This window comes from Saccoglossus kowalevskii, chromosome 4 (assembly GCF_978046115.1).
Source record: "Saccoglossus kowalevskii chromosome 4, keSacKowa6.1, whole genome shotgun sequence".
NCBI classification, from domain to species: Eukaryota; Metazoa; Hemichordata; class Enteropneusta; family Harrimaniidae; genus Saccoglossus; species Saccoglossus kowalevskii.
In genome coordinates this window covers 23,894,970-23,910,254 of record NC_140644.1, presented here as the reverse complement: position 1 = coordinate 23,910,254, position 15,285 = coordinate 23,894,970, and the positions used below count along the sequence as shown (strand labels likewise).

Sequence of the window (15,285 nt, the reverse complement as noted above, 5' to 3'; positions counted from 1 at the left end):
ATCTGTAAATTGAAACTGTACCACTGAGGGCGCCCTTTAGATTTATTATTGAAGACTTAAATGTGATCGTTTTGACTGAGATTTGTTTGTCTCAATGTGATTTTTTTTAATTACTGGTTAACATTTATTGCAATCATTTTTGTTTTGTATACAATCAACTGAACTTCTAGTAATATATTGTCAACTAAACAGTGAATAATATTACGTTTATTTTTAATTTATACAAGGACAATAACGTTATTTTATATGGTGTTAGTTTGGCAAAATATTGCATAAACTACGAATCAGATAAATTGTTATATTTATTAAATTAAAACAATGAATGTAAGATTTTTAATTATGATGCCATATAAGTTGAAAAGTACACGGTTATTATCATTATCTTTGATCTATGGGATACGTTCAAGGGGGGGGGGGGTACCCCTAGTAGACATATCAGTTTAGCTTGCACATTTAAATTAGTCAGCAGATAGTTCCCAGAATGTCAACAGTGTTCTTGGAACAGCTCTGACGGAAAAGGGCGCATTCCTGCTTCAAACGCGATGTAGCTGGAATGTAGTTATTGCATTCAGCTTGTTTATAAGAAGAAAAACTCAGTGTAGTGCACAAGCAAACTTCAAGTTCTACTGGTCCCGTATAACGCCTAATTAATAGCTGACACAGTGAATAAGCTTGCCACTCTGTATTGATTACACCAGGAAGTCATCCTCTCGCCAATGCGTTCTTCCACACTAATTGAACAAAAGTCTGTTTTCTATATCACGACTCTTTATTCCATACAAAGAATGTAGAATAACGATTAACTGAAATGTAACACAAACAAAATAATAAATACACATACAATGATAAAATAAAGCAAATAAATTTCTTGTGATGTACACACAGTGTAAAATATCTAAAAATACACATAGTACTTCATGGCTTATAATGCTCAGCCTGTCTTTAACAAAGACACTGCATAATTGTAATATGAGTGGAATGACTCTTCCAAGTAACCTAATATCTATATGCATGCATGGACAAGTTTAATTTCTATAAATAGCTCTGAGAAATAGACAGTGCAACTAGTACACTAACAATGGTTGTACTTGAAACCAACAAAGTTTCCTAACATAAACTATGTAAACTAAACGAGTATAATAAAACTTATTCAAACTTATTCAAATCTATACTGAAATCTTGGTTGTTCTGGCTATAGTGAAGTTATTTACACTTAAAAATCAATGTAATGGCACAGTAAACAGTGTACGATATATTTGCACCATAATGGCACTAAAATTAAACTGCCAAAAGAACAAATGTTAATCATTAAACACTCACTGTGTTTGTAGACCTTCCTAGCCAATCAATTCAAAGTGAAACAGTTTGCAATATCAAGATATTGATGGACCTCAAAAGCGTACATCTGTACTGTACAGTTAGCTGAGTCACACTGCCAACTCATCTGTTGTTAATCAGTTCTCCTTCAAATTATGGCTGCTTTAACTATACTATAGTAATTTTATCTATCAACTTTTTTACATTCACACGTTCACACTGTGATTTAGAATCTGTAGTCAATGTGTGTCCCATTGTACAGAGAACAGTACAACTATTTCTGAATTATGATTGGTTACGACTATTGTTCATAATTTCTACAAGTGAACTTTTGACAACACTATATTGCACAGCGCCCTCATCACTATACCTGGGTAATCTATGGACACACCGAGGACACGCCCGATAACATTGGCTTTGTTACGGATGAATAATCTGATTTTATTATTCATTTAGGGACTGATTAGAACATTTAAACTCAAAATCTAATTAGCTAAGATTTCCTTCTTTGATATATTTCCAGGAACATCCTACCTGAACTTATTCATGTGCATATGCTAATTCTTGTACCCGTTTACTGACGTAGATTATATTAAATGATTGCCGAGTTGAAGTGTCTGTGGTGATTTCGCCCCTACATCTTTTGGTGTCTATATCGATAAACCACATGTATTTTTCCTGTGCCGAGCCCCAAAATTTATCCTTCCCATATATATTTTCCCCACTGTATTAATAGTAATTACTGATTTATAAGTACGTGCAAGTAATTTGATATCAAATACTTACATGCTATGCATATTTTCAGACGATGTAATTTATTTACTTGAAATGTGGATATTGCCCTAGATATTGATGACGTGTTTAGGTCATTGTGATAGTGAAATGTTTGCTCTAACAAAACAAAGAAGACACAGAGAGTACACACAATTAGCAAATTTAGTTCAATAGCAAGAATTAGATTCGATTCTCGGCTAGCAACTAGTGGAACTGAAAGCCTCAAAGTTTATGTTTTATACACAATACATTTCAATATTCGTCATTGCAAGTAACTTTTCCAATGTCTATTAATACATTTTGCAGAATAGCACCTTAATTCTTATATTAAGAATAATAATGTTATTAACATGTCCCACACGTATATTTAGTATTTTCTCAAACAGACATGATAATGAATAGTTGTATCTCTGAATCAGCGTGGTTATTGCTTTCAAGCCATAATTATTTTACTACAATTAAAGCGCGGTAGTCGTCGCGCCGCGCATGTGCGACATTTCTATTGATAAACATTGATTTACCCACAATCCAACGCGCTCTTTTAATGGAAATCACAAGTATGAGGTTTTACCTGGGCGCGACTTGCACTAATTACCACCGGTGACTACTTCGATATATTCCAACCACCTAAAAATACCTAGTTAAAGTTTCGTAACGTCTCAATTTGTACTCGTTGATCTGCGCAACAGTCAAAGTCGCCGTCTTTGTTTATATGAGACCCATATATCTCGCGCATGCGTGACGCGACGACTACAGCCCTTTAATAATATAACTGGATACAATCCTAACTTGAAACAAGTACGTTGTATATATGTAGGATAAACAAATTAGAAAATCGCACGATCCAACATATTGGTCTGTATTTCTTATGAGATTCATGTTTTATTACAGGCTCAAAATGTGCTCGGCTTGGAGGATCTTCGTATTTGTAATTTGCCTTAGCCTGTTAATAAGTCTATTTTTCATCATAGAGCTAACAACGACAATCACAGGATGCCTGATTGTTGATGGAACCACTACAGCTAACTGTAAGAATTTCACTTTGTTTAGTCACCGTGAATTTATAGAGCCAATTTGTCCTCTCTCTTCTACCATTGTCGCTGCTATGTGGATCATTTTCACTCGATGCTGTTGGCAACGAGATCCAACTGTCAGGGATATGCTTCGAATACTTGGAAACAAGATGTTGTTCTTCAAAAACAGTTTACTGGGCGTTTGTCTGATCGGTTACTATATATATGTATTTATCGACGATCATAGTCGACCAGGAGCCTGGTACTATTTGTTTTTACCTTTCGAACTCATCGCGTCTACCTTATTGATGTACGTGCTTAACTATAGACGTACGCCCTCCGTTGCTGACAAGAAAAAATATCCTGGAATACAATATCTGCATTTTATTATTCTTGCGATCTGGACATTATATAATATGTGCTATGGTCTGATCGACTCAATGAATGCATCGTTGAAACTATTTACCTTTCCAGAGAAGGAGTTATATCGATTGGATATAAAGTTCGTCAATATATTCTTTTTTATCATTGCCGGCGTGTACAGGTAAATATGTTCCCTATAATTCACACTATTTACTAACAAATATCTTCCATGACGTCAAAATAACGTAAATAAAAGTAACCAGTGTTGTTCAATCATACAACTCTGTGTGTATAGCCGTTTGATATTTAGAATATATCGGTTTTTTTCAAAACTTTAATCTGTAATTTACGGTCACGGTCCAACATAATGTTGGTGCTTTTAATAGCGTGTCATACTCGCTTCACAAAAAATAAATATCAACATTTTCTCATTGTTTGTAAACTCAGAGATTATGCTATTGTAAACTATTATCAATGCAAACAAATCTGGGGTACCCGACCCCTTTTGGAAATGCTTGTATTGCGCAGTTAATACATATGCTGTAAAATATAAAGTAAAATATATGGCCTGTTTGAAACCCGGGTTAAAGAAAGGGTAGCCCTGAATGAAAGGAACAACTCCTTCTTCAAATGAAACGATATAACGCCTTCTTACGTGCAACACGTCCACGTGCATTTTGAAGCGTTCAAGTGTATTCGAAACACAGATTATGCCGTTTGCTGCGAACATAACGTTTTGGTGTCACGAAGACTTAAATTAATGGAGTTGTACTCGATAAATCAGAGATAAAATTACATTACACAACTGTAATGACAATTCGGTTATGAGTTGCAATTACAGAATAGCCAACAAATGTAACATACATCTTATTGACAAAATAGTGCTTTCTTTTTTGAAATTCATTTCGAAATTTTATTAGCAGGTTGGTGTTATAATGTATTAATGTACTGTTCTGTCTAAGATGATCGATATATACAATTGGTCTCTCACTTGAAAAAAACATGGTTTGGAACAAAAGGTCTGCTACTAGGAAATCGATACAGGGACTAGCGATGCGGGTCGGCTCGATTTATGGTAGAATGAGAAGCCTTGGCTTATACTACATTACTTGATCACAACCAAATGTTTCACCAATGTATTGAATTTAAATTGGATGATGGCAGAGATGGTGAAATTAATGTGACAGAATGGTGATTAACTTGAATTAGTGGGTATTTGCAATTTAATTATGATAATCAACAGACTGAAACGTAAATTAAATTAATTAATTAATTATATTATATTCCTTTTAAAAAGAAAACAAACAGAAAACAACTGGCAGTCATTTGGGTCGGAAAAAACGAGGCTTAGGAATGTACATTTTCCAGTGATTGGCCTGAATTCAAATGAAGTCTATTGACAGCTGTCTGATGTATCATGCAGCATCAAAATAGTCCCATGACTTTAGCATTTTCAATAACAACAATTTCAACTTCATGTTGAAATTCTCTCTCAATATATTATAATTCGTACTGGGTATTCATCTGATCATTATTTTGTTTTAGCGGCACTGAGATTATCTTTAGTTTCATTTCATAATATCCTCTTTCAATAGACCATATGCAATGTATTATTATGTATGTATTATTTTCCAAGCTAGTTTATGATTTATTAGCTATTTGCCTGCTGATTGAACGATTCAATGGACGCGACGCTATTGCTGTTCTCACAAATCGCCAACTGTATTTCCGATTGCTACTACATCTTGTGCCACTGAATCCTTTTTACTTTTTAGGGGAGGGATGGATTAGCATAATGTCTTACAGTAAATAATTTTATCCGAATTAGACTCACCCGCACCGAAGTCGTGCTGTCGTTAATCTTTTTGTGGTTTCACCAAAATCAGTAATTAATCAAAACATGTATATTTCGTTGCATTTTATATCATTTCCGATGCCTGGTTGTTGCAAGGGGGAAGTCGAGTATGCTGATATATTCAAGGTCACGGATAACGCAAAAGTCAAACTTTGTGTTTGTGTTCCTTATTCGTGCATTCGCCATGAATATTCACATTGACTTCTTCACAGAAAAAATTACGCCTGAACTATACATATTACAAAACAAATAGACATTTTGTTCTAAATAGTGTTGAATCGCTTTACATAAAACGTGTCGAAATTATTACAAAACGAGAATATTATTACAAAATACATGTTGATACCATTAATGACTAAAGTATCCGTTTGTGTAAGCGTTATCGTAACACATCTATAAACAACGAAAGTGTACAACCATTTAAACCGGCCTCCCTGCTACCTAGTTCGTTCAATATTCATAATCAGTCACGAACTGGATGCTGCCTTCTCATAAGACAAAAGTTTCACAAACATATGGACGTAATCAGTAACTGTCCTACAAAAAACAATCACGACCGCTAAATACATCCACAACTCTTTGAATATGACCACGTCTGACATCATGTCGACTGACATCTTTGCACTGCTACGACACCAGACTTGAATAACGTCTAAAATACTGAAATTTAACCGTAACCGTTATGCGCATTTTGGTAAAGATTGCGCTAAATATACAGCCAGCACTCGGCTGTTAAATATTAGTCGTACGTTGTGGTATTACATTACTATTTATCACAATTAGTTATAATACTATATTAAAATTGTTTACATTATATTTAACGAACGGGTATTGCTGTAATATCTGCAAGTCGAAAATTATGCTGTTTTGAAGCTGTGTGCAGACGCATTTTTAAGTAACGATCCGACTGTATATATTGGCCACCTTATTTATTAAACATGACACAGCGATGATGTGTAACGGCCGGTTATTTTGATGTGTCGTGGTCTAAACTGTACAGAAACACCAACACAACATGGACTAGAATGGCTACCACCATATTTAAAATGATATTATGTTGTTAGATCTAACTTGTATGTCAAGTTCGGATCAGACACTGATCTTAATAATCTTCAGTAAATAAACATATGATATATAGATAGGAGTGCATTACATTTAGAGCATATACAAATACTTTCAAATCATAAACATGTGCGTACATGGTATTTGAACTAATCCTTTACTGTTCTTTTCTCTCAAGGTATACATTGGGACACTTCTTTCTTGAGAAATTGTTCTGTGTCATCAAAGGGGAGGATTACATAATATATCGTGACGCCAATGACAGTCAAGAACTAATCCAAGATGACTTGAACGCGAACTTACATGTCGACGAGCAGGGCGTCAAATATTCTTCAAAAGAAGAAAAATTGTCTCTTGTCAACAAAAAGTATGTACTGTAAAACGTTATACTGCCCGATTGTCACATAAATTGACATAATAAAGACGCATTGTTTCGAGATTCATTCGAATCGGTGCCAAATTCCCAAACGATTGAATTTTGCGACTTGACCTAGAAATCCTGATACCATAATTGTAAAACGGATCTGTATACTACTTCCGGTGTGCGCCTATCGACTATGATGCATGATATGGACGTTAATATAGCAACCAATAATTGTATTGCTTGACACATATATGTGTTGTATTTGATAATTGATTACCTTTGCTGTTTCTCACGAAATTGAGTAGTGGTATGTAAAGATCAGCTTCTGAAATGCGACAAATAACATGTTCGAACTATTGATTGTTTCGGTGAATTTACGATGTGCGATCGGCGTCACAGTTGCGTAAAATTTACTCTCTCGCTTCGGTTGGCAATTGCAGTCGCTGTTTTGTTAAACTGGCGCGTTCTAAAAGTAGTTATCAAATTGCAATTGTCATACGTAGTATTAGTGTTTACTAGGTAACTGGGTTTACTATTACGAAATGTTGTTTTATTACCGGTTTGTTCACTGAGTGTGGATCACTTTTTGGGTTAGTATTTATGTGGAAACTGGTTGTCATGGTGTTTGACCGATGCCATGGTATATGACTTATTCTAGATTGTTAGAATTCACCGTGTACAGAAGCGAGACATGGGTTGGGAACGTCTCTTAAACGTTTTTTTATGCTAATTGAGTGACCGACCTTTGACCTAGAGACGAGTTCTCGAAATGGTAGAAGGAACGTGCTAAAAATAGGATGAGAAGATGGCCGGAAAATCTGAACTTGGTTACAGTGAGCGGTGTGAAAATTCATCTAGATCAGGAAAGGTGAAATACTAGCCATCGAAACTGTAACTTGAAAGGCGGGAAAACTATACTTGTAACTTTGCTAATTATATTCCTAATTAAAACAATAATTTACTACTGTGACACTTATCTAATAGACAGAGATTATATTACTATATTCTGGTTCTCAGTGCTATAAATGTCTTCATTCAATTATGTCTGACACGTTTTAGTTAAGCCAAATTTTATTTTGATATCACACTCACAAAGTGAGGAGGTTATCTTTCAATTCCTGCCATGTCAGAGACACTCTTTTATCCAGTAATAATTTCTTAGAGAAGGTGTACACTTTTGGTGTAGATGGTTTCTGCTGAAGGACAGTATCCCCAAAACGAAGCTGGGCCTTTAAGCCATCCTCCTCGGAATGTAGCCAATGAATCCAGGATTTGGAATACCATAATCCATAGTGGATCATATCTGCTGTCACCTTCTCTTTAACTCTAAGTTGAGCCTTTTTCCTCTCTGCAACAGCCTTCTGTTCTTGTAATGCTTGTTGTTTCTTATGGACGATAGTGTCTCGTCGCTTGGCAAATAAAGTGCGAAGATGTTTCACATCCTCTCACGCTTCTTTAACCAGGACTGCCATTTCATTCTGAGATTTTGTGGTCAACCATCTCCCCGTCGCGTTATTGCAATACATAATGTATGTTTCAGTAATATTGGAATGATGGTGCAACAACATATCTAGATATGCTATCACCAGCTCAGGGAATTTGTTGTGTTTTTCTACACTCTGTATACGCTTTTTCAGATTCTTTGTAACATCAGAATATCTTCCCCCAGGTAGGTGTTCTTTGTATTGGGTCTGGATATTGATGGCAAGAGCAGGAAAGGATACTGACAACATGATGATCATACTCGTCTGCTGGTTCAGCCAAGTAATCATAGATCACATCTCGTTGTATTTCTGTGTCTTCCCCAAAAGGTAGAAGGTTGCCAAGCATGATTTTCTCTATATTATTGGAGGCATCACGACGAAAGCACAGTAACTGCAGATAATAGGTATTCATATCCAAAATATTAATTTCTTTTTTCTCCAACAAGCACCAAAAGGGTGTTGTGACAAGCTTGGAGAAACGACCAAATGCTTTACATCCAGTAACATAGAAAGGCTGTTTCAGATCATGCAGAACAGAATTATGGAAAGCATTCGACTTGTGAATATCCAAGAACTCTGTCATTTTCTTATGCAGAAAATACATATGACTAGCATTAGTAAGAATAATATTGAATCGATTACCTCGATATGGCACCAGTGGTAGTGATCTGAAACTCTTCTCTCGCAAGAAATCTCTGACAAAGACACTGAATGGACCATGACATCAACATTTCTCATCGCCACCTCAAGCAAAGATTTTACAGGAAGTGCGTACAAGCCTCGCCACTGGGGACTCTTGTTTTCTGTTATATGCTGGATTGAATGAAGGTATATCAGATCCAAATTCAGCTTCCGTACTTTGAAGGATAGCAGCATCTGTGACTTCAGCATACTGGACAAGGCTATGAAGGCCACAAAAGAAATTGAAAAGACAGTCAACTACACCTTTGTCTTCCCCCCTCCAATAGATGGTAATTGTGGATGGTGTAAGGAAGAAGCGTTTTTCTATACTCTTTCAATAGGACATTGCATTTCTTCTCTGTACTGACTCTATCAGACATGGTGCTTGTAATGTTGCTCAAAATGTGAAGTAGCTTTTTCTTATCAGTAAGAAGCTCATCTAGATAGTCTTTGAGGTCAAATATTTCTTCTTGAGCTTCTTCCAATTTTTGGATGTTTTGTGTTTCTTCAATGTTAGATGCCACATTGCCACAACTCCTGCTCCTTGGTTTGCGCCAGCTCCTTCAACTCTCCTTCCAAAGTACATGAAACTACTTCATAAACAGAGGATACCATGTCGCTACCTTTTGGTTTTGAACTCGTTTCTGCTGAACAGCTTTGCGGATGGGGCTGGGCACATGGTAGTTTGTATTCCTTACCCATAAACTCTTCCCATCTTTTCAGACCCTGCTCTCTATGCTTATTTTTTTTTATATTCTCGAATCTCTTTTGTGACACTCTTTGTAGTAGCAGTTATAGATGGACATGCTTTCTCCTCAGAATACACTGTTTCCTGCAAGAATTTGGCTATCATGTGTGCAGACAGCTTCTCCTCCAAATGTTTATTTATTTCTCCTTCGAATGTAAAATTATTTAGCATTTGCAAGACTTCTCTTTTATGAGAAAAAAAGTTAAACGTACCCAATTTTGTAACAATCTGTATCTACTTGTACACCTGGAATAAAGGACACAGAAATACAAATTGGTTGTACTATTTCCAATTTGTTTAGAGTAATCTTAAGAAAACATAAACATAAACTATTGATTAACTTAGCAAAAGGTATAAATGACTTGTGACAACCTATCGAAGAGTTCAAACTGAAAACTTAACTAGCATATGATTGTAATAGGAAGCGTTTTTCTTTGAAATAATTTAAGTTTGGACACTTGATCATGTAATAAAAAGGTTATTATCTGATATCACTTATTATCCTGAAGGCAAATGTTTGTTTTTACATTGTTGATACCCTTGCAAATTCAGTGTTCACTGCAATTGGTATTATATACATGCATGCATCGAACATCACAAGTTTAAATCAGATGAATTGCAAAATGAGCCAAAAATTCAAAAAATGAATGGAATAATCCCCACTTGATTGTTTAGTTATTATGAAAATATCAAAGTATACTAAAAATTAATATTACTCTAGGCATTCTACGTTATTTAGATTAAAACAACCAATTGTTTTAGTTAAATTCATTTTTAGGACTATTTATACACTTTACAGTTGCCACGCGATGAAGACACTCCGGCTATAACGCTTTACTGATGTAATTGTCAAGTAATTAGCATTTGAAAGGCCACTCACGAATGGAAAAGATAATAGTTAGGTCATTCAAATAGCTGATAATTGTATACATGACCAGAGGCTGAACAGTTTAGAAAAACGTCGCTGCGCTCCAAGGCGCTCGTCGCCAGCCATGAACTGATCACAAATGTGAATTACACATTTTACAACGACAAATCAACACTGGTGTTTGATTGCTTTGTTGGTCCTTGGACCTTGATGGCGAAAAAAATGCATTTCAACATTTCAAAAGCATAAAATGCACGTCACTTCCGCTCTGTGGGATTTCTCGCGCGATTTCCTGATTGCTAAGCGAAACGCGTTATCGTTCCGTGGTCAGTAAAAATATATAAATTATATGAGCTTATATTGATATTTACATATGGAAAATGACAATTGTTAAATATGTGCTATGTAGTTATAATGTGTGTATAGTGAATATCGATGCTCGACAATATATTTTCGACTTCGCTACAACCGAGTATCACACTTGTCATGATAATAAACTGTAGTGATACTCAGGTCGACGACGAGTTGGATGTAATAACCGTTTATTAGCGAGCTCGAAATCACTCTCCCCCTGGGTTATTTCCCCACCGCTCCTGTTTCGGTTTCCCTGGGTTAGGGAATCACCAGTTAATCTGGCCTGGGGGTGCCGGGCAATTCCGGGGGTGGGCTTTCCATTTTCTGTATATGAAAAGGGGGGCCTAGCAATTTTTCCAAGGGTGAAGGAGGGGGGTGTATAATTTTCTGGGTTTATTCACATATATTTTATAGACGACGGCTGCTGTGATGAACATACTGCAATGAGAAAGAGTTTGTTTGTTTGTTTGTTTTATTGCACAACAATAACTTAATCAAATTAGTATAAAACATTAAATATGAAACTTCATTTGTAAACAACAGTATAAACCTCTCTGGCATAAAAAAAACTTACTGCACTTTCCACTGTATGAAGAAAAACAAACCAAAGTTTGTGAAAAGCAAACACACTAATATAACACAAAATATAAAGATAAAATATATTTATATAGTGTAATATTTTGTATGTATATAAATAAAAAAATATATAAAAAAGTTTTCATATTTTTTAATAAAACACAACTTTCTGAGGAACTGTAGATATGGAACCTAGGCATCTATTTTTGATCCTCTCCATTCCCATCAGTATCGGCACTATCACCAGGATAATAAGAACCACTTTCACCATCCTCATAACTCTCTCCACTCCAACTATCAGACAGGCACTGATATTTTAACTTCAGTTGATCATACAGCTTCATCATCATCATCTGCTGCTTAGCTGCAGCACATAAGACATTGCGATGAATGTATTGCAAATATACTGCATCCATCTTTGACAACTTAAAATTGGCTTCAGTTTGATCTGAGATTTTAAAATCTACTAAACCATGTATACCATCAGGGAAACATCTTTGTACTACCTCAGTGGATGTCATCCTTTGTAACAAAGCTGTAACTCCTCTTGCAAAACGATCTCGTTTTCTTTTCTGTTTTCTTTTCTCTACTTATTCTTCTTTTACTTAAATCTGACAGTCCATGAAATACCAAGTCAGTGTTTTATCAAGATCTGCCATGAACTCCGTAGACTGGTTGCTAATTTCTTGCAGTTCACTAACCATGCTGTCATTGTAAGCCGTCTGTTCAGTAGCCCACTGTTTTAGGTGTCTTCGATCACTGCTAAATAAGTCAGAGTAACTTTCCACAACCAGTGCCAAACAGTGAGAGGCCGTACCACTTCTTAAGCGTCCATGTGTGAATAGTAACGGTGAAAGAAGACAGCCAGGTGATTGGCAGCCACATGTCAACATCACACAGAATTTCAAAAATGGGCTTTTATCTTTGGAGAATACTAAGAGCATCAAACTATTTTACCATTAGGTAAAAAGGTAGAAAGAAACAACAAAAAGAGAAGCAGGGAAAATAGTCATAGTGATTATGACTGGATTTCTTTGGTGTTGAATGGGACACTAAAAACATTGACAGTAGCCGAGTTGGAAAAGTACCTGGACCATAATAAGCTATCAAAAAAGGGAACAAACAAGACAAAATGAAAGCAATTACCAGTGATGTAATCAGAAAATCATAAAAAGATCAAACAAAAACACATAAATTCACTGAACATTTTACAAACTGTAAATACCAGAATGTGCAACCCTGACTCAGAGGACTCTGATGGTGATGATCTAGTTGACAGTTCAGAGGATATAGAGACTGATGACTTAATAGTTCCTTAAACTGTAGTGACGAGGTCAGGAAGAAGAGCTGGAACGTGGAAGCATGCAACGTTTCATTAATGTAAATCTTTATTGTTCAAAAACAATTTTTCATGGGGGGGGGGGGGGGCTACCATATTTTGTACTTTTTCTAAGGGGGGGGGACAGCCCAATTTTTAATACACACCTAGGGGGCACTTGTGATTATTTAACAATAACATGTGAAATTCACCGGCACCCCTCGGTCAAATTAACTGGTGATTCCCTTAGTTGTTGTTTCGAAGTTGTTGTGCTGAGATATTGTCCGTGTCGGATCTTGAGTGCAGACGTATTTTTGATTTGTGGTTTGTTTACCGCCAAAATTGTATTGACCAGCGAACAAATTTTGGACACTTGCTCAAGTTGAACGGAAAATATGTTAACAACATGGTTGCTGGTTTCCACTGATTCAGTTTGATGTGCGTAAACTCACATTTATTGACTTTTGTCGAACTTTTGTTATGTTTCTGTCGATGCGCGGCGTACTGTCTGAGTGCATACTTTGAGGTATTCTCGTAAAAACCTTATTATTATTATACATCTTTTTCTTTCAAGGAAACACTATGGGGATGCTGAAAACCAAAACGTGTAGAACAGAATCAGCGAACTTCTTTGTGTGGAGTCCGGTCAAAGTTGTGGCATGCGCTATTACGATTAGCAAATATTGTGACGTCATTAAGACTATTGCTATATAAGGAGTTGCACGCAGTTGGTAGCTGATCGAGACTACTAGTGAAAAGCATAGTGCTGGCTGATAGTTTATACAGTGATATTTGCACGCAGTTGGTAGCTGATCGAGACTACTAGTGAAAAGCATAGTGCTGGCTGATAATTCATACAGTGATATTTGCACGCAGTTGGTAGCTGATCGAGACTACTAGTGAAAAGCATAGTGCTGGCTGATAGTTTATAGTGATATTTGTAAAGAGACAGTTGATTGCTTGTTATCACTGAACTGTAGAGATATTTGTATGCATTAAGTGCTGTTTCAGTCACAATTGTGTAGTGGTAATTGTGATTCATGATTAATGTTACTGTGGATATATTGTAGTATACTGATTTTGCATTGTACGACTGCTAGCTGTTTGATAATATAATATACTGTTCATTGTTTGAAATTATTAAGGTCTCAATATTTGTGCTAGCGTGTTTGTGGGTACGGTTAGAGCTGGTTCATCACAATACTTATCCATTGCCCCTGATTTGGATTGAGAGGACTCTTCTCTGGGGACTGTGTGGAAACAGTGAGGAAACATTTATGCCCCCCCCCCCCCCCCATCGTCCACTTCGGATCCAAAATATTGATCCGATAGCCTATTTGTGTTTGGTTGCCTGACGACAAGTGGATGAGGGCGGGACATAATAATAAATAATTACATTGTTGGTGGGGTGCGGTGTCGTGGAGTAAAGAAGCCAAGGGCCTAGATGATTATGCACATGTATTATATTCCCAGTTCACGCACACTGGAATTTTCCATCCGAAAATGATATTTGCTTCAATATTGTGATACATAAATCGTACGCTTTCATTTTATCATGGCGTACTACTAACGAAATAATCACATTCATTTTTACCTATTACGAGTATTTATCTGTGTAATAAAGATGAGTGTATCATAAAGTGAAATTATAATTTTGTCTGTTTTTGTTTGGGATGCTAATAAATAAATTGGACAACTCTTTAGGTCACCGGTACGGCAACCGAGGTGGCTCACGTTTTGACTTTTTATAGGAAATTTAAACATAGACCATTATGCCAAACACTGTCAAACGCCTTTCCTAAGTCCACGAAGCAAGCATATATTTAGTTTTTTACTAAATCCAAACTGATATTTTGATAAAATGTGATGATCTTCTAGATAAGTAATGAATCTGCTGTTTATAATGCTTGTAAACAACTAGAATTTGCAATGCTTTGTAATTGGATGGGCTTGATTTAGGGCCATTGCATAAAGTATCTTCTGATGTTTTTTTTATGTTTAAGTTTACTAAATGCTTCTTTAATTTCACTTTACTGGATTTGCCCGTTAAGTAATTGATTATAATCATCTTTACTATTACTGCACATATTATGTGTGTTAACAAAATTGTAGAAGTTCAATTCAATGGTCAATATTAAAGTGGTGTAGGCACTCTTTATTTGTTTATTACTAGAGAATACCCATGATGCTCTGCTTCATTTTCTGTTTTGCTATTTTTCCTATCATAAACGCTATAATGCAAATATTTTTTAATGTATAATATCTGTGAACATATTCTCCAACCACTGTATGTGTACAAAACAGTGTTTGTTGCTATAGTATGCAGGATTGGGGGTTATGGTTAGCATGGAGCTCTATTTGTGTAGCTAGCTGACTTGACAGTAATGGTTTCACTTAGCCATGGTTCTTCAGCTCTATTATGATCTATTTGGTAAGTGTACACATCTACAGTTTACTTTCCAGAATATTTGAAATTCATCTATGGAGCAGGTAATAATAGTTAAATAA

The 15,285-nt window shown here is 35.9% G+C and overlaps 1 protein-coding gene across 2 annotated transcripts; it reads left to right on the top strand.

Moving 5' to 3' along the window:
- The first annotated feature begins 3,187 nt into the window (after positions 1-3,187).
- Positions 3,188-14,423, top strand: LOC146747205 (uncharacterized). Of its 2 annotated transcripts, XR_014929186.1 has the most exons (4): positions 3,188-3,648; positions 6,563-6,751; positions 8,418-8,636; positions 13,352-14,423. XR_014929186.1 is itself a non-coding variant. In XM_085498563.1 (3 exons), the coding sequence occupies exons 1-3, from the start codon at positions 3,197-3,199 to the stop codon at positions 13,386-13,388; spliced, it is 678 nt and encodes a 225-aa protein (XP_085354689.1). In that variant the 5' UTR covers positions 3,188-3,196; the 3' UTR covers positions 13,389-14,423. The 2 variants fall into 2 exon arrangements, 1 of the variants encoding a protein (XP_085354689.1); XM_085498563.1 differs by lacking the exon at positions 8,418-8,636.
- The last annotated feature ends 862 nt before the right edge of the window (positions 14,424-15,285 follow it).